This window comes from Mandrillus leucophaeus, unplaced genomic scaffold, assembly GCF_000951045.1.
Source record: "Mandrillus leucophaeus isolate KB7577 unplaced genomic scaffold, Mleu.le_1.0 Scaffold32, whole genome shotgun sequence".
Lineage (NCBI taxonomy): Eukaryota > Metazoa > Chordata > Mammalia > Primates > Cercopithecidae > Mandrillus > Mandrillus leucophaeus.
Window position 1 is genome coordinate 835,652 of NW_012103365.1, and position 20,768 is coordinate 856,419.

Consider the following 20,768-nt stretch of genomic DNA (forward strand, 5'->3'; position numbering starts at 1 on the left):
GATGGTCTCGATCTCCTGACCTCGTGATCCACCCGCCTCGACCTCCCAAAGTTCTGGGATTACAGGCATGAGCCACCACGCCTGGCCTTGGTTTCAGATTTGCTGTAAAATGGAATCAATAGTAGCTTCTCTACAAATCTCAAAGAGTTGTTACTTACACAGCTTGGCATATGAAGGGGAAATTTGGAAAACATGGCCCTTTACAGATGCACAGCAGTGGTATTATTATTAGTTTAAAGACTATATATATATATATGTTTTTTTGAGATGGGGTCTTGCTCTGTCACCCAGGCTGGAGTGCTGTGGCACAGTAATGGCTCACTGCAGCCTCAACCTCCTTGGCTCAGGTGATCCTCTCACCTCAGCCTTCCAAGTAGCTGGGACCACAGGTGCACATCACTGTACCCAGCTAATTTTTATGTTTTTTTTAAGGGATGGAATTTCATCATGTTGCTTAGGTGGGTCTTGAACTCCTGGGCTCAAGGGATTCACCCACCTAAGCCTCCCACAGTGTTGGGATTATAGGTGTGAGCCACCATGCCTGACCCTAGAGTCTATTTTTAAGACTAGTTTTAGGTTCTCAGAAAAATGGAGAGGATAGAGATTTCCCATATCCCTCTGACCCCATACATGCATAAACTCCCCGTGATCAATATCCCCCACCAAAGCTGTACATTTATTAGAACTGATGAACCTATGTTGACATTATTGTCATTGGATTCTCATTGTCACCCGAAGTCTGTATTTTACATTAGGGTTCACTCTTGGTGCTTTACATTCTATGGGTTCAGACAAGTATATAATAACATGTATTCACCATTATAGTATCATTTGGAGTATTTTCGCTGCCCTAAAAATCCTTCTGGGCTTTGCCTGTTCATTCCTCCCTCACTCCTAATTCCTGGCAACCACTGATACTGTTGCCTTTTCTAGAATATCATATATTTGGAACCATACAGCAGATAGCCTTTTCAGATAGACTTATTTCACTTAGTAATATGTACTTAAGTTTTCTCCAGGTCTTTTTTTGGCTTGATAGCTCACTTCTTTTTAGTGCTGAATAATATTTCATTGTCTTCATGAACCACAGTTTATTTAGCCCTTCACCTACGGAAGGACATTTGGTTGCTTCCAAATTTTGGCAATTATGGATAAAGCTGCTATAAACATCCATATACAGGTTTTCATGTAGACATAAGTTTTCAACTCCTTTGCGTAAATGCCAAAGAGTGTGTTTGCTGGGTTATATGGCAAAAACATGTTTGCTTTTGTAAGAAACCACCAAAGTTCTTCCAAAGTGGCTGTATGATTTTGCATTGCCACCAGCTGTCACTGCTAATTGGGCAGACCTCCTTTAGAGATGTCACCAAAGATAGTGTAATGCTCTTCACTGTAGGCATTTATGATCTACATAAGAATAACAGTGGATTCCGGGTCAGTGCTTTTATTTTATCCTGCCAAGTTCAAGAGAAAGTTTTTTTTTCTTATTCTAGGAGAAGACTGTTATGGTAAATTAAAAGGAAGAGATATATAATTACTCTTCTATCGGGGAGGAGGAGGAAGGAAACACTGATGTAAATGGCAGAAATTCAATAATTTAATTCAAACTAAAGAGAATGAGAATGTATTGAATTCAGGAATGGAATGTAATGGGAAACTCCACTGGTGGTCTTCAGGCGTGGCTGAATCCAGTGTCTCAAATGACATCATCAGGAATACGTTCCTCCCATCCCTCAACTCTGTGTTCCTTGGTGTGGTCTTTACTTTTTCCACTTGGTAATACGAATGTCCTCCAATATCCTCTTTACAGCCAGAGATACCAGAGAAAGGAGAGCTTCTCTGATGGTTCCATCAAAATTCCCAGGGATGACTCTGATTGGTCAGCCTGTATCACATGCCAATTTTCTTGATCAAGGAAGTGGGACCATGTGATTGACAGTTTCTCTGAGTATAAGACAATCTGTTCCTGAAAGACAAGAGTGTTGGGGGAAAAGGCAACAGATGTCAACCACAGCATGCTTTTTTCACTTTATTGGTTATTATCTCTTTTTAGACTCCCTCAGCACTGGACAGCCGAGACCACGAAGGACTTGGGACCCTTTCTAGTACTTTTCTCAGGAGATGAATTAAGCTCTATAGCCACAAAGGTAATGTTGTGCTCCATCTTAAGAAGGCGGAAGGAGTTTGAAGGGGAGAGAAAGTGTGGTCAATTATACTGCGGTCTAAGCTTCTGGAAGCTTCCTCCCTGCCTCAAAGGGCTAAGATGTTTCCAGCTCCATTCCAGGATGTGCAAGGTTCTGGAAAAGGGAGTGAGGCCACAGCTAAATGAACTCAGGCCCTTTTGTGTGGCCCCCCAGGCAGATGTGTGCAGACGGTCATCACTTAGCTACCACTCTGCTATTAGTGTGCATCTCACACCCACATCTGTTCTGGCTCTCACACTGGCTGGTGCCCTAAGCACATGCACATATATGTCCAGTGTATGCAATCACATGTGCAGACACATTTAATCCAATAACAAGTCTTTATTGATTATTACATTTGGGCATGACACTTTTCTTGGAGTAAGGCTCCAGAAGTTAGATAGTCTAGGTCAAGGGACATGGAAAATAAGCATGAATTAGTCATTTTTGCTGTGTAACAAAGCCACACAATCTCAAGGGCATAGAACAATTCGCATATGTTTCTTGCTGCCTGATCTGTGGGTCACTGGAGCAGCCCTGCTCTATAAGGCTGCATTTGGAGCCCAGCCTCTAGAACTTGTTTTCACCATGAAGGTGTGAAACTACCAAAAAGAGAAGGGATAAGTACAATTCTCCTTAAGTCCTAGGCTGGAAATTGACACGCTGTCACTTCTGCCACACTCCAATGGCCAAAGTAAGTTACATGACCAAGACCAACTTTAATGGGGCAGGAGGTGGAGGGTAGGAAAGGTGTGAATGTTTGCTGAACGACAATCAGATTCCCCACAAAGCATATCCACACACTCTCATACCTGCACTTTCAGGCGCAAGGTACACATGGTCACACATACTCAGCAGGGCCTGAACACACAGAACATCACCTACGATTACACATGTGCAGCACACATTCTTAAGTCCAGTCACAGTAAAATCATATTCTGGATGTCCAAATATATAGTTATAAGCAGTTGATGCACAAATGTTTATTTTAATTTTATTATTTTATTTTATTTTGAGATGGAGTCTCCCTCTCTTGCACAGGCTGGAGGGTAGCGATGCAATCTCGGCTCACTGCAGCCTCCGCCTCCCGGGTTCAAGTGATTCTCCTGCCTCAGCCTCCCGAGTAGCTGGGATTACAGGTGCCTGCCACTATGCCCGGCTAATTTATATATTTTTAGTAGCTATGGGGTTTCACCATATTGGCCAGGCTGGTCTTGAACTCCTGACCTCAAGTGATCTGCCCGCCTTGACCTCCCAAGTGTTGGGATTATAGGCGTGAGCCACCTTGCCTGGCCCTGATGCACAAATGTTATATATCCATCTATTTTTTTCCTTCCTTGTTTTTTCTATGTTTAGATGTTTATTATTTTCCATAAGTTATTGGGGTACAGGTGGTACTTGGTTACAGGAGTAAGTTATTTAGTGGTGATTGGTAAGATTTTGGTGCACCTATTACCCGAGCAGTATACACTGCACCGTATTTGTAGTCTTTTATCCCTTGTCCCCCACAATCTTCCATCCAAGTCCCCAAAGTCCATTGCATCATTCTTATGCCTTTGGGTCCTCATAGTTTAGTTCCCACATATCAGTGAGAACATACATATATCTATCTAATCTTAAAAAAATCAACTTCTGAAATTGAAAAAGTCTTGTATCAACACTGTGAAATCTCAAAAACACAGTGTAGAATTTAAAAAAAACCCAGGTTGCAAAAGAATATCTATAGTAGGATATGAGGTAAATAAATAAATACTAGCTGAATTAATTTAAAGCATATGTAAACCAAGTTTATATGTAAGAGAAGTGTAAAAGTGAATGCCAAATTCAGAGTGACAGTTACTTCTGGGGAAGGAGGAAGGCAAAGAGTGAAGGAGGGACTTATTATTTATATTGTGATGTTTTATTTCTTAAGCTGGGTTGTGAGGACATGGGTGTTTTGTTGTATTATTCTGTACACTCTTTTTTTAAATACTGGAAATGTTTAATAAAACAAGTAATACATGCTCCTGATTAGCAAATCCCAATTGCACTAAAGGTAATAGGATGAGAGGCAAGTCTCCCTCCCACCCCAGACTTGTAGTTCCCTTGCTTCCCTCTTCAGAGGCAGTTGCTGTCCCCAGTCTCTTCTGCATCCTTTCAGAAAAATCCTGACTACCTATATAACAAGTTTTATATATGTGTAAAAATATCTATATAACAAGCCAACATGGTGAAACCCTGTCTCTACTAAAAACACAGGAGCATATATACACTCTTCTTTAAAAAATACAAAATGGAAAATACCATTCACTCCGTTATGCACATTGCTTTCTAAAAGTTAACTGTCTTAGAGCAGTTGCTTTCCACCTTAGCTGCACATTAGAATGACCTGGGGAGATTCCAAGGTGGACCAGTCCATGGTATCTAGCCCAGACCAACTAGTCAGAATCTGTAGGAGCTGGCTCTGGGTGTCCCAGGTGATTCTTATGTACAGTCAGGGTTGAGAACTGCTGGCCTAGACGGTGACTCTAATTCTGAAGATGAGTCTAGAAAGGGGAGATACATAGGCTGAGAGGCTTTCTCTCTGGGTGAGCTGGGACCCAGAGAGGCATAGCTGTTTGTAGGGCTTGATGAATTCTCTGGGCCCACGGACAGGCCTCCTAATAATATCCCAAGTCTTGACAAAGTGTATTCGTTCTAGATGAGAAACAGCACTTTCTCCAAGGCAACCCAAAGTCTCCTAAGTCCCCTCATTGCTAGTCTCCATCTAGGATGTTGAGACAACCCTTCTTCACCTCCTTTTCATGATAAATGTTGTTAGGCAATTCTCTTTTTCTTTTTTGAGACAGAGTCTAGCTCTGTTGCCCAGGCTAGAGTGCAGTGGCATGATCTCAGCTCACTGCAATCCTCGCCTCCTGGGTTCAAGTGATTCTCCTGCCTCAGCCTCCTGGGTAGCTGGGATTACAGGCATACACCACCATGCCCAGCGAATTTTTATATTTTTTGTGGAAACAGGGTTTCACCATATTGGCCAGGCTGGTCTTGAACCCTTGACCTCAGGTGATCTGTCCGCTTGGGCCTCCCAAAGTGCTAGGATTACAGGTGTGAGCCACTGCACCTGACCTGTGTTAGGCAATTCTTGCATTGCTATAAAGAAATACCTGAGACTGGCTAATTTATAAAGAAAAGAGGTTTACATGGAATACTATGTGGCTGTAAAAAAGAATGAGATCGTGTTCTTTGCAGGGACATGGATGGAGCTGGAGGCCATCATCCTTAGCAAACTAATGCAGGAACAGAAAACCAAATACCACATGTTCTCACTTATAAGTGGTAGCTAAATGATGAGAACATATTGTCACATAGAATGGAACAGCAGATACTGGGGCCTATTGGAGAGTGAAGGGTGGGAGGAGAGAGAAGATCAGCAAAAATAACTAATGGGTACTAGGCTTAATACCTGGGTGATTACATAATTTGTACAACAAGCCTCCATGACACAAGCTTACCTATATAACAAACCTGCCATGTACCCCTGAACTTAAAATAAAATTAAATTTAAAAATAAAAAATAAAAAGGGCCAGGCGCAGTGGCTCATGCCTGTAATCCCAGCACTTCGGGAGGCCGAGGTGGGCGGAACGAGGTCAGGAGATCGAGACCATCCTGGCTAACACAGTGAAACCCTGTCTCTACTAAAAAATACAAAAAATTAGCCAGGCGTGGTGGCGGGTGCCTGTAGTCCCAGTTACTCAGGAGGCTGAGGCAGGAAAATGGCGTGAACCCTGCAGGCAGAGCTTATAGTTACTTGAGATCGCACCCTGCACTCTAGCCTGGGTGACAGAGCGAGACTCCATCTCAAAAAACAAAAAACAAACAAACACCGCCAGGCACAGTGGCTCACATCTGTAATCCCAGCACTTTGCGAGGCCGAGGTGGGTGAATCACTTGAGGCCAGGAGTTTGAGACCAGCCAGGCCAAGATAGTGAAACCCTGTCTATACTAAAAATAAAAAAAACTTAGCCTGGCTTGGTGCTGCATGCCTGTAATCCCAGCTACTCAGGAGGCTGAGGCACGAGAATTACTTGAGCCTGGGAGGTGGAGGTTGCAGTGAGTGGAGATCCCACCACTGTACTCCAGCTTGAGTGACAAAGCGAGACTCTGTCTGGAAAAAAAAAAAAAAAAAAGAGGATTGATTGGCTCATGGCTCTGCAGACTGTACAGGAAGCATGATGCTGGCATCTGCCCAGCTCTTGGGAAGGCCTCAGGAAACTTACAATCATGGTGGAAGGCGAAGGGGGAGCAGGCACGTCTTACTTCGCCCCCGCAGGAGCAAGACAGTGATGGGGGAGGTGCTACGTGCATTTAAACAACAAGGTCTCGAGAGAATGCTCTCGTTATTGTGAGGACAGTACCAAGGGGATTGTATTTAACCATTCATGAAAAATCTGCCCCCATGATCCAATCACCTCTCACTGGGCCCCACCTCCAATACTGGGGATTACATTTCAATATGAGATTTGGGTGGGGTACACATCCAAAGTATATCAAACATAAAGTTTAGTAAAAACTTTGAAATAGCACCAAACCAAAAAAGGGGTAGGTACATATACATTTTTTTTTTTTTTTTTGGGACAGGATTTTACTCCCATCGCCAGGCTGGAGTGCAGTGGCATGCTCTCAACTCACTACAACCTCCGCCTCCTGGGCCCAAGTGATCCTTCTGCCTCAGCCTCCTAAGTAGCTGGGATGACAGGCGCGTGCCACCACGCCTGGCTAATTTTTGTATTTTTAGTAGAGATGGGGTTTCACCACGTTGGCCAGGCCAGTCTTGAGCTCCTGACCTCAAGTGATTTGCGCACCTCGACCTCCCAAAATGCTAGGGTTACAGGTGTGAGCCACTGCACCTGGCCTAGCCTACATTTTTTGTTGATATTATCAGATTGCTCTGCTAATACTGCACAATTTGACAGTCCCACAGAAAAATGAATGTGCCCAACATTAAGTATTAGCACTTTATTTTATTTTTGACTATCTAGTGAAAAGTGATGTATTTATGTTTTTTAGCCTTTATTGGATTTTTATTGAGGTTGAATATCATTTTATAGGATTCTTTATAGAGACCACATTAGTGGGACTAGGGATTAGATTTATATGAGAAGTTGCTATAACAAAGAATGAAGGCAGTAAGTAGTGTGACGGTTTCAATTCTGATTTCAATCTGTATTTAAGGTGCTTTAATTATTATTCATCTTCTTTCATCTTCTCTCACACAGTTTCCTGAGATCCTTCTACAAGCAGCTTCCAAGATGGCCAGGACCTTGCCCCCTAAAGAATTCCTTTGGGCTGTCTTTGGATCTGTTCGGAACAGCAGTGACAAGATCCCCAGCTCTGACCCTATGCCTGGTGAGTGTTTCCAGGGTATCTGAGCCGCTGCTGGGGTGGCAGTGTTTTGGGCAGGGTCTCTGACATCAAGAGGCCTCCTTATGCAGGGAACTGGATGAAATGTCTGCAAAGCAATAGAATGACAAAATCTATAGGCAAAGAATTACATTTTTGGGTCAGGCGCGGTTGCTCAAGCCTGTAATCCTAGCACTTTATGAGATTGAGGCAGGCAGATCACTTGAGGTCAGGAGTTTGAGACCAGCCTGGCCAACATGGCAAAACCCTGTCTCTACTAAAAACACAAAAATTAGCCGGGCATAATGGAGCGCGCCTGTAGTCCCAGGTACTCCGGAGGCTGAGGCACAAGGATTGCTTGAACCCAGGAGGTGAAATTTGCAGTGAGCTGAGATGGTACCGCTGTACTCCAGCCTGGGTGACAGTGAGACTCTGTCTCAAAACAAAACAAAACAAAACAAAAAAGAGTTACACTTTTGTAAAGTAACCTGGAATCATGTCCCATACTCCATACCCAGGCTAGTAGGTTTAATGAGTGAATTCGTGTAACAAACATTTCAGTAGGATTGACTTAAAGGACCAACATGGATTAATGGTTTAACATTGCAGTGACAGGGCTGAGCTGGCTAGATTTCACTCCTGAGTCTGCCACTTACTGGCTGTGTGGTTTTGTGTAAGCTCTTTAACCTCTGTGTGCCTCAGCTTTCATCCTCTATCAAATGGGGATAATGAAAGTCTCTACCTCACTGGGTTATTGTGAGAATTAATGGGTTTAAGCCCAGAAACATGTTTACAAGAATGTCTGGCATGTAGCAGACCCTTAATAAGTGTTAGACATTTTTAAAATTTGATTTTAAAAAAATTTTTTGAGGTGGAGTCTCACTGTGTCACCCAGACTGGAGTACAGTGGCATGATCTCGGCCCACTGCAACCTCCGCCTCCCAGATTCCAGCAACTATCCTGCCTCAGCCTCCTGACTAGCTGGGATTATAGGCATGTGCCACTATGCCTGGCTAAGTTTTGTATTATTAGTAAAGGTGGGGTTTCACCATGTTGGCGAGGCTGGTCTTGAACTCTGGCCTCAGGTGATCCACCCGTCTTGGCCTCCCGAAGTGCTGGGATTATAGGCGTGAGCCACTGCGCCCCCGCCTAAAATTTGATTTTATAGAGGCAGGGCCTTGCTTTGTTACCCAGGCTGGAGTGCAGTGGTGCAATCATGGCTCACTACAGCCTCGACCTCCTGGACTCAAGAGATCCTCCCACCTCAGCTTCACAAGTAGCTGGGACTACAGGCATGCACCACCACATCTGGATAATGTTTTATTTTTTGTAGAGATAGGATCTTGCCATGTTTCCCAGGCTGATGTTGAACTCTGAGACTAAAGTGATCATCCTGACTTGGTCTCCCATAGTGCTGGGATTATAGATGTGAGCCACCATGCCTGTCCAAGTGTTAGATATTTTATTATCATTACCCTGCACCTACTAAGTGCAGACTGGGGCCAGGCATGAGGAGACAAAGTTAATCAGATCCAATGGTAGTAGTTGACAGTCAGTGCTTGCTTTCATCCACCCAACAAATATTAGTTAATCACTAATTATGTGAACAAAGAGCTTACTTTCAAATGGAGGGTAGCAAGACAATAGAGTCCATACATAAGTGAAATATATGGTATATCATATGAAAAGTGCCAAGAAGGAAAATAAAGCAAGGGAATGGGCCATGAGTGTTGGGAGGGGGACTATAATGTGAAAAGAGAACCATGAAGGAACGTCTCATTGAGAAGGTGACATTCGAATGAAGACCCAAGGGAGAGTGCGCCATGTGAATATTTTCAGTTAGAGTCTTCCAGGCAGAGGGTGCGACAGGATCGCTTCTGTGAATGGGAGGTAGGGACCAGTGTGTTTGGAGGGGAGTGAGAGACAAGGCCAGCCATGTAGGGACTGATAAAGGAAACCCTAATGACTTTGGCTTTTACTCTGGATGGAGGCATCATGTGACATCAAGCAAAGAAGTGTCACAATTGGATTTATGTGTACCTTGGGTGATTATCCCTCATGCATTATATTGTTCTCCCATTTTGTTTTTCTTGGTGAATGTGGGGATTTTATTGGGTAATGGAGGTGGCTCTCAGTGGGATGGATGGCTAGCTAGAAAGGGGATGGAGTGGGAAGATGATCTTCCCCTGGAGTTTGGCTGTCCTGTGGCCAATCTCCTCTCCGACCGTCCCCAGCCAAACTCTTCTTGGTATTCAGATGCTTCTTCTTTTCTCTCCTTCTCTGCCATGCTGCTCTTCTGCTTCTCTTCTCTTTATTCATCTGCTCATCTGCTTATATGCTCATGGAGCCTGGGGTTTGGGGTTTATGTGGGTACAGGATAGTGGGATGTGGCAGGCCAAAAGGTAACACTTGGATGTGAAAACAGGAATGCCTATTCCATTTAGGGCTGTGGATTTCCAGGCTTGGGTGTTCTCTTGTTTTTTTAAATAAAGGAAACTGGGGCTTAGGAGACTAAGGGACTTGTCCAAAGTCACAGAGTTAGTAAATGGCAGTGTTTGGATTTGTACCCAAAGCTGATGGTGAGCACCACTGGCTCCCACTGCCCTCAACATCTGGCAGTCCATGTCATCATATTGCAGAGCTCTTACTGTGTGCATGTGGTACACAAAAGTAAGGCTGTCCACGCTCAGGGGAAGGAAGCTCTGGTATCAGTGCATAGTTTGAGTGTTCTTCAGTTGGTTCTGGGTATTAATTGCTGCTATGCTTTAGTGGTTAATGAATTAGCAGAATTACTGCTTGGTTTTATATTAGTTTGTGTGTGTGTGTGTGTGTGTGTGTGTGTGTTCATTCACCCACAGATATTTGCTGAACACCTACTATGTACCAGGCTCTATTCTAAGCCCTGGACAGACACGGTGATAAGACCAAGTCCCTGATGTACTAGTCAACCATTCTGCCCTCTCTAGTTCTGTGCTACCACTGATGTTGTTTTCACTAGAGAGTGGGGTAGGGGTTGGCCTAGGGAGGGATGGATCTTTAGTCCCTTCCAAGTGGCTTATGATAAAGATGTTTGAGGACCACAACTGGCATCTTTGATCTGGTCTACTTTTGCCTCTTGATTGGAATGCAGTGAATTTCCATTGAAGGTGCAATGAGAAGAGAGAGGCCATGGGGCTTTGGGAAATGCCCTGGCCTTGGGTGGGGTTGGTGCATCTGTCAGCATCAGTGGTGGTCTGCTGCTAAGACAAGAAATCCATGGTTGCTCTTAAGGATCCTAGAGTTTTCTCCCAGGTTGGGCACATCGGAGCCAGCACAGACAATATCTCATTTGCATGTTGGTTGGTAACTGGTTTGAGTAGGTAAGGTTCATGTTATTCAAAGACCAAAATGGCTGTTTTTCCTCTTGCCAAGGGAAGTGCAAAGGGCTCATTTCTCTTTTCTCTTGGGATGGGAAATCCACAACCCCCACTATGATTTTCATGGACAGCAACTCATCTTCCTAGTTTTTATTTTTTATTTTATTTTGACACAGGGTCTCACCGTTACCCAAACTGGAGAGTAGTGGTATGATCACGGCTCACTGCAGCCTTGACCTCCCAGGCTCGGGTGATCCTCCCACCTCAGCCTCCTGGGCAGCTGGGACTACAGGCATGTGCCATCATACCCAGCTAATATTTTGTAGTTTTTTTTTAGAGGTGAGGTCTTGCCATGTTGCCCAGGCTGGTCTTGAACTCCTGGGCTCAAGTGACCCTTCTGCGTTGGCCTCCCAAAGTGCTGGGATTGAAGACATGAGCCACCGTGCAGCCCATCTTCCCATTTTTATAGGAAGGCTCCTTCATAATTTTGGAACCTTTATGCTGGGTTGCAAACTCAAAGGCATAGGGGGTGAGGTAGGCAACAGAAATTGTGTATTGAGTGCTTACTGTATGCATGGCACTGTTCTAAGTGCTTTATATATAACACATTTAGTTTTCACAACCATGCTATGAGGTGATTTTATTTCCATTTTGTAGACAAGAAAACTGAAATACAGAGAGGTTAAATTGCCTTGGATTTGAATCAAAAGTCAGGACTGTTCACCACCAGCTCTTACTGCCCTCAAGGAATTTGTAGTTTAATTGTAATGTTGCACTGCTCCTAGTTTGTGCATGTGGATGTGCAAAAAGCTGACATTTCCATGACTTTGTTACCCAATAATTAGCAAGAAATGGCAGAAGTGGGATTCAGTCTAGTCCCTGGGCTCCTGCTCTCCACTTTTACTCTATAGTCCCTTCCATGCATAAATCTGACTGGCGAAGAAAGTTACTCATTTCAATACACAGACTAACATTTCCTGAAATTCTCTTTCCTCTTCTGCTTCCCTGCATCTCCCCTTTCTTCAGGTTGCCATGGAGTTGCGGCCCCCTCTTCCGATGACATCTTCAAGTTGGCCGAAGCCAACGCCTGCTGGGCCCTGGAGGACCTGCGGTGCATGGAGGAAGACACATTCATCAGGACTGTGGAACTGCTGGGAGCTGTCCAGGGTTTCAGTCGGCCTCAGCTGATGACCCTGAAGGAGAAAGCAATACAGGTGAAGTCCATCTCAGGGAGGAAATGTTAAACAGAGGAAAAAAGAAAAACACCAAAACCAGTTCAGCATTTCTGCACATAGAGCCCTCCTCAAGGAGTTTTCACATATATCATCTTGAAATTTTACTGCATCAGCTCAGTGATATTGTGATCTCCTTATCTGAGAAAGGAGGAAATTTCCAGTTCCTCCCTCTTAGGACTGTGGCAGAGAATGGGATGAGATGTGTCTTGGCATCTAGCAGATGCTCAGTGAATAAAGTTCTGTGGATGTCCCAATGCCTCTGACCAAGGCGGTTTGCAAGAATTAGCCCTTTTATTCCTTCACATGGAGAGCCCCAGCTGCTGCTCACAGCAGGTTTTCTCAGAATCTGTTGCAAATTTGTCTGAAAATATAACAGAAAGGAGTAAAAAGAGGACTGGAAGTAGTTTTCCATCTTTAAAAAGGTTCTTTGTTGGCTGGGTGCAGTGGCTTACGCCTGTAATCCCAACAATTTGGGAGGCTGAGGCGGGCGGATCACGGGAGGTCAGGAGTTCGAGACCAGGCTGGCCAACATGGCAAAACTCCGTCTCTACTCAAAACACAATTATCCGGGCATGGTGGCATGCGCCTGTAGTTCCAGCTACTCGGGAGGCTGAGGCAGGAGAATTGCTTGAACCCAGGAGGTGGAGGTTTCAGTGAGCCAAGATTGTGCCAGTGCACTCTAGCCTGGGCATCAGAGCTGAGACTTTGTCTCAAAAACAAAATAAAAGTAGGCTGGGCACAGTGGCTCATGCCTGTAATCCCAGCACTTTGGGAGGCAGATTACGAGGTCAGGAGATCGAGACCAGCCTGGCCAACAAGGTGAAACCCCATCTCTACTCAAAATACAAACAATTAGCTGGGTGTGATGGCAAGGACCTGTAGTTCCAGCTACTTGGGAGGCTGAGGCAAGAGAATTGCTTGAACCCGGGAGGCGGAGGTTGTAGTGAGCCGAGATTGTGTCACTACACTCCAGCCTGGTGACAGAGCGAGACTCCATCTCAAATAAATAAATAAAAAGAAAAAGGTCGCTTTGTAGCCTGTTTTAGCTTTTTTTTTTTTTTTCATTTAAGACAGAGTCTTGCTCTGTCGCCCGGGCTGGAGTGCAGCAGCACGATCTCTGGTTCACTGCAAACTGCCTCCCGGGTTCAAGTGATTCTTGTGTCTCAGCCACATGAGTAGCTGGGACTACAGGCACAAGCCACCACGCCGGGCTAATAATTGTATTTTAGTAGAGATGGGGTTTGTTTGGCCAGGCTTGTCTCGAACCCCTAGCCTCAAGTGATCTGCTCACCTTGGCCTCCCACGATGCTGGGATTACAGGCATGAGCCACTGCGCCCAGGCCCATTTTAGCTCTTTACATGGTTGTAGAATATCTAGTTACCCTCAAGGGTTAAACAATTCAATTTCTTAAAATTATAAATATAACTGTATTTGTGTATTATATGAGTACTTCAAGTTTATTGTAGAAAAGTCAGAAAATAATAAAGAAGAAAATCAGTGATAATCTTTTACTTACTGTTGATATTTTGATAAGCATTGATCAACAGATAAGTACTGTTGATATTTTCGTATATTCATTTGAAGCTTACCAGACTCCGAAACTGTGTATATAAAAATATTACTTTGTATATTTCATACACATATCTCATGTTCTACAAAAATATTACACTTACCTACCATTCAATAACTTGCTTTCTACACCCAACAGTACAGACTGCATATTTTTTCATATCCAAAATGTAAATCTATGTCAGTATTTTATTTATTTATTTATTTTTTGAGATGGAGTTTTGTTCTTGTTGCCCAGGCTGGAGTACAATGGTATGATCTCAGCTCACTGCAACTTCTACCTTCCAGGTTCAAACAATTCTCCTGCCTCATCCTCCCAAGTAGCTGGAATTACAGGCACCTGGCACCATGCCTGGCTAATTTTTGTTTTTTTGTTTTTTTTTAGTAGAGATGGGGTTTCACAATGTTGACTAGGCTGGTCTTGAACTCCTGACCTCAAGGCCTGCCTTGGCATCCCAAAGTGTTGGGATTACAGGCTTGAGCCACCGTGCCCAGTCTATATCAGTGTTTTAAATAGCTTTGTAATACAATTAGCCTTCCATATCAGTGGGTTCCACATCTGCAGATTCAACCAACCTCAGGTATTTAGAAAAAACACTCCAAATAACAATAAAAAACAATACACATAAAAATACAGTAGCACTTTTGACATACCATTTTGTACATATTTACATAGCACTTACATTGCATCAGGTATTACGAGTAATCTAGAGATGATTTAAAGTATACAGGAGGATGTGCATAGGTTATATGCAAATACTATACTATTTTATATAAGGGACTTGAATCTCCGTGGATTTTGGTATCTTCGAGGAGTCCTGGAACCAATCCTCGGTGGAGGTATCCACAGGGGCAACTGCATTTTATTTATGGTTGGTTCTTATTTATTTAGCTAATTGTTAGACTTTCAGGTTGCATTTTTAAAAATGCCTCAAGGTATGCCTTTATACATATACGGTTGGGTACTTGTCTCATTTACTCAGGCTAAATTCCCAGAGGTAGAATTTCTGGGTCAAAGAATATAAATACTTTAAAAGTTTTTGATACAGATAGCCAAATTGCCCTCTCAACAGCATGTACCAACTTATATTCTCAACTACAACAAATGAGGGTATCCCTTACCTTGTATCTTTCCAGCATCATAAATGATGATAATTCTTTTTACTTCTTGTCATATGATGAATCAACATGGTCTTCTCTGATTGTTTTTAATGTATATTTCTTTAATTATGACTGAGAATAAACTTTTCCCCATACATTTAATTTTTCTTTTGTGAATTCCTTGTTGATGTCTTCTTTTATTTTTAAAACAAATATAGTTATCTTTTTATTATTGATTTAAAAGAGAGCTTTATATTAAGATTTACCCTGTGTCTTTTAAATTTTTCATTATTTTTTATTAAGGGATAACAAATACAAATTATATATATTTATGGTATATACATATACACAATATGGTGTTTTGATATATGTATACATTGGGGAATGGTTAAAGCAGGCTAATTAACATGTCAATCGCCTTTCATACTTGTCAGCTGTCAGTTTTTGTTGTGAGAATATTTAACATCTACTCTCTTCACAATTTTCAAGTATTCAACACGTTATTATCAACTATGGCCACCATGCTGCACAGTAGGTTTCCCTATGTCTGTTTTATTTTTATTTTTTTGAGACAGGGTCTCGCTCTGTCACCCAGGCTGGAGTGCAGTGGCACCATCTTGGCTAACGGCAACTTCTGCAAGTGAGTCTTGTGCCTCAGCCACCCGAGTGGCTGGGATTACAGGTGTGTGCCACCATGCACTGCTAATTTTTGTTTTTTTGTATTTTTAGTAGAGGCAGAGTTTCGTTATGTTGGCCAGGGTGATCTTGAACTCCTGGCCTCGTGTGATCTGCATGCCTTGGCCTCCCAAAATGCTGAGATTCCAGGTGTGAGCCACCGCATCTGGCCTCCTTATGTCTGTTTTAGATACTGTCTTTGTCCATTCAGGCTGCTATAACAAAATATCATAGACTGATAACTTACAAACAGAAATTTATTTCTCACAGTTCTGGGGGGTGAGAAATCAAAAATTGAAGCATTGGCAGATCCAATGTTTGGTAAGGGCTTATTTTTCATAGATGGTGCCTTCTCACTGTGTCCTCACATGGTGGAAAGGGGCTAGCTTGTAGCTAGCTCTCTGGGGGCTCTTTTACAAGGGCACTAATCCCACTTATGAGAGCTCCACCCTTATGACCTAATCATCTCCCAAGGCCCAACCTTCTAATATTATCACATTGGAGATTAGGTTTTAACATATGAATTTTAGGGGGATACAAACATTCAAATCATAGTGTAAATACCATCACCAGTGTTCAGTCTATTCTGTTTTCTTTTTTTGCCTAAAGGTTTGGGACATGCCTTCTTACTGGAGAGAACACCATATCGCCTCCCTAGGGCGCATTGCTCTGGCTCTTAATGAGAGTGAGCTGGAGCAGCTGAACCTCAGTTCCATAGACACTGTGGCTTTTCTAACCCAGCAAACAGAATGGAGCCCGAGACAGGTGGGTGGATGTTTCTGGGTCTTTTAACTATTCCGTATTTATAAGAGCTGCCTTCGTATCCTTACTGTTAATTTCATCATCACTGTCATGTTTGAGTCCGTTGCTGTTGACTGATTTTTATCTTAGTTCTGGGTCGTATTTTCTTTTTTTGTTTGCAAGCCTAGCAATTTTGATTGGGTGATAAGCATTGTGGATTTTACATTGTTGAGTATTTGATTTAGTTGTAGTTCTTTGAAGAGTATTGGGCTTTGTTCTGTCGTACACTTAAGTTACTTTCAAATCAGCTTGATCCTTTTGATGCTTCCTTTTGAGTTTTGTTAGGGCAAGTCCAGAGTGACCTTTATTCTGTGGTTAATTTATCATCATTACTGTGACATGATTCCTTTGAGGACACTACCTAATGCTCCATGTATCCAAGACCTCTCTACTCTGGCTGGTGAGAACGTGAACTATTTCCAGCTTCACATAAGCTCTGGAAGTTGCTCAGCCTAATCCTTTCTGATTACTGATGACTCTTTTCCTGCCTATGTGGAGTTTCACTCTTTGCATGTGCAAATTAGCAGTCAGTACTAGACATCTCTGCAGATTTCTGGAACTCTCTGCAGTTTCCTCCTGTCTAATACTTTGCCCCACAAGTGATAAGTGCCCTGGCCTCTCTCAACTTGGATCTCTGTATCCTCAACTCGACTGGGCCACTGGGCGTGTTGTGGTTTCTCTTCCTGATCTATGTCCTGGAAACTGCTTTTTGGCAGTAAGTGAGGGTAATTTTAGGGCTGATCTTGTTTGTTTTTCTTCTTTTGGGATTATGATTCTGTGTTGTTCCATATCCGGATGCAGTTGTCTGATATATTTTGTTAAATTTTCTAGTTGTTTATGGTGGGTGGACAATTCCTATGTTAATTAATCCTTCATGGGCTAAAAAAGTTTTCCCCAGAATTTTAATTGTTTTGATTGGGAGAGAAGTTTAGGGTGTCTAATCCACTGTACTGCTGGAAAGGGAAATCTTAGCCCTTCCATGTTATCTTCATTCTCAGGCAGCTCTCTGAGCAGTCATTTTCAGCACTAGGCTTATATACAAACTAATTAACAAGTCCATAAAAATGTGCCACTTCTTTATTAGTTTTTGGAAAAACCCCAGCATTGACTCCACTCATGGAGTTGCCCACCCCTGAGCAACCACTCTGGTCAGGGGTTGAATATGTTGGTTGGCGAGGCCTGCATCAGGGAGTGGAGTCCATCTTATCACCATCTCATGACCACATGAGCCGCGTGGGGAAGGATATGTGGTAGGCTGATTACGGTCCTCCAAAGGTGTCCATGTCTGAACCCCTAGAAGCTGTGAATATGTTAACTTATGGAGCAAAAGGGACTTTGAAGATGTGATTAAGGATCTTGAGATGGGGAGGTTGTCTTGGATTATTTGGGTGGGCCCAATATAATCACAAGGGTCCTTTTAAGAAGGAGCAAGGAGGGTCATAGATAGAGAAGGTGACATGATAATGGAAGCAGAGGGACTAGAAAGAGATCTGAAGGTGCTCTGCTGCTGATTTTGGAGATGGAGGATGGGGCTGTGAGCCAAGGAAATGCAGGTGGCCTCTTGAAGCTAGAAAAAGCAAGAAAATGAATTCTTAGATCTCCCAGAAAGAACCTATCCTTCTAGTCCATTTTAGGATGTACAGTCTCCAGAACTATAAGAGAATAAATGTGTATTTTTTAAAGCCACTGCATTTGTGGTAATTTGGTAGAGTAGCAATAGGAAGCTAATAGAGGGTAATTTTCCAAAGAAAAGTGTGGATGCTGAGCAGCCAAAACCAATGAATGTCCCCCTACTCTTACGAACTTTTTGTAATCATGGTTGCCTTGTTTCATAACTCTGAGTGGCACCATTCAAACAGAATACAGTGTGAGTGGTGCCCCCCTAGAGCTGGGCAACATGCAGATCCTGGCCATGAAGATTACATGAGTTAAATACTTGAAAACGTTTTGAACAATGTCTGGTACATAGTATTCAATAAAAATTAGCTGTTTTCATAGTTGATATTGACATCATTGCGTTGTCATTATCAACATCATCATATCATTATCACCATCATCACAGCCCCTTTCTCTGGGTTAGTCTCCTCCTTTGCAAGATGAGAGGGTTAGCCCCAACACTCAGAGGTTCCTTTCAGTCTGATATTCTATCGTCCCATGGTTCTTTGACTCTAAAACTGGTTTTGACTAGTTTGAGAAGTGCCACATCACACTGTGCTATTAAAATCATTCTATTTGCAGTCTGGGAGAAACGGAAAAATACATCCAACTTAGAAACTAGGGTATCTCTTTCCCTTCGCACCGATTTTAATTCTCATGGATGGCAGTGAGATTTATCAATATGTTTGAAGAGGATATGAAAACCTAACATTTGCATGTATCATTTGCAGTCAGTTCTTCAACTTTAGCTCCCAATCAAACCTTAAATGCATGTTTCTAGATTAATAGTCAGACCTGTCGGAACTACATTAACAGATAGTTCAGCTCAAAAACCAATATAAGGAAAATAACTATTATAGAAGCCAGAGGGATGAACAGAGGGATTGAAATCTTAAAGCTATTCATTTTTCAACAGTTAATATTTCCTAAAAGTGTTGGTGTTAATTGTCTTGGAATCATTACATATACGCTGGTATAGTCACTCAAGGAAATATGTTTTAACTTATCACCTTGCAGGCTGAGCTTGCATTTTCCGGGTTTCAGTGGCAAGGACAATTTAATACCACATCTTCAAAGTAATTTTATTTAAATTGTATTTTTGCACTTTCATTTTAAAGTGAGCATTCCTGATAGTTGAGGAGCCCAAATTGCTCTGAGTCAACTAGTGAAACCTGATTGTGAAGACTTAATAAGAAAAATTTGAAAGCTAACTTGAATCTCCATCTTTTCTCCACAGCCAAACACCTTCACTGGCTAAGAGTATAGGCCATGGATTCAGACTGCCTGGGTTTTGATGCTAGAACCATCATTTTCTTTTTTTTTTTCTTTTTTTTTCTTTTTTAGATGGAGTTTTGCTCTTGTTGCCCAGGCTGGAGTGTAATGGCAAGATCTCCACTCACTGCATCCTCCGCCTCCCAGGTTCAAGCCATTCTCCTGCCTCAGCCTCCTGATTAGCTGGGATTACAGGCATGCACCACCACACCCGGCTTATTTTGTATTTTTAGTAGAGACAGGGTTTCTCCATGTTGGTCAGGCTGGTCTCGAACTCCCGACCTCAGGTGATCCACTCGCCTTGGCCTCCCAAAGTGCTGGGATTACAGGTGTGAGCCACCGTGCCCAGCCAGAATGATCATTTTCTAGCTATGTGATCTTGGCCTAGTTACTTCACTTCTCCATGCCTCAGTTTGCTCGTCTGCAAACTAGGGAAACTATTAATACTTACCTCATAGGGTTATTTAGGAGGATTAGATGAGATAGTATGTGTAAAGTGGTCAAAGTAGTGCCAGCACACAGTATGCACTCAATAAATGTTAGCTATTTCCACTTTTGATATACAGTCCCATTAAGTCAATGACATATAAGTCTAAGCATGGTGTTACTGAATCCCCCGCCCCCATAGTAGCTGTGAGCTTTGTAATCATGGAGGACAACTTGATGAGGACACTGACCAGTCCGATTTTCAGAAACATGAGAAGTCTTCCTGAAGCCAGTCTATTACATGAAGGCAGCAAAGTGAAGCATGTCAAAGACTATATATTGCCCATGACTTCTGTAAGTCACTCACTCAGATGTTGTTTCATTCATTCATTCATTTACTCAAGAAGTACTTATTGAACTCCTACTGTGTGGCAGGCATTATACTAGGTGCTGGGGACTCAGTGGTAAACTACCTGGATATGGTCCTTTTCTTTTGGGCACCTACTTGGTGATACAGACAAAAAAGTGAGTAATCAAAGTGAAAAATTTGAAAAATCATGATAAGTGATGCAGAAAATGGACAAGGTACTCATGGGAATAGTGGAATGAAGGGCTGTTTGAGGTGAAAGAGTTCAGAGGGCAGTTTTCTCTGAGTAGGTAGCATTTAAACAGACCTGAGGGGTGGGAAGCACCAGCCCATGAAAATGGAATTTCATTGCAACATTTCACAATCTTCCTCAACACTTTCTCTCAGCACCTTAATGATTTATATTGTGTGATGGGGATGACTAACATTAAAGGGAGATGGGGGCTGGGCATGGTGGCTCATGCCTGTGATCCCAGCACTTTGGGAGGCTGAGGCGGGTAGATCATTTGAGGTCAGGAGTTTGAGACTAGCCTGGCCAAAATGGGGAAACCCTGTCTCTACTAAAAACACAAAAAATTAGTTGGGTGTGGTGGTGGATGCCTGTAATCCCAGCTACTCAGGAGTCAGAGGCATGAGAATTGCTTGATAGAGGTTGCAGTGAGCCAAGATCATGTCACTGCACTCCAGCCTGGGTGAAAGAGTGAGACTCTGTCCAAAAAAAAAGACAGACAGAGAGAGAGAGAGATGGG

At 42.8% G+C, this 20,768-nt stretch overlaps 1 protein-coding gene across 3 annotated transcripts in view; it reads left to right on the forward strand.

Moving 5' to 3' along the window:
• OTOA (otoancorin) overlaps positions 1-20,768 on the forward strand; it is an 80,798-nt gene that overhangs the window by 49,106 nt on the left and 10,924 nt on the right. For all 3 annotated transcript variants that reach the window (XM_011987924.1, XM_011987925.1, XM_011987926.1), the window contains 4 exons: positions 2,054-2,147; positions 7,437-7,566; positions 11,943-12,130; positions 16,107-16,262. In XM_011987924.1, the coding sequence (XP_011843314.1) occupies positions 2,054-2,147; positions 7,437-7,566; positions 11,943-12,130; positions 16,107-16,262 (568 nt within the window). The remainder of the gene's footprint in view (positions 1-2,053; positions 2,148-7,436; positions 7,567-11,942; positions 12,131-16,106; positions 16,263-20,768) is intronic.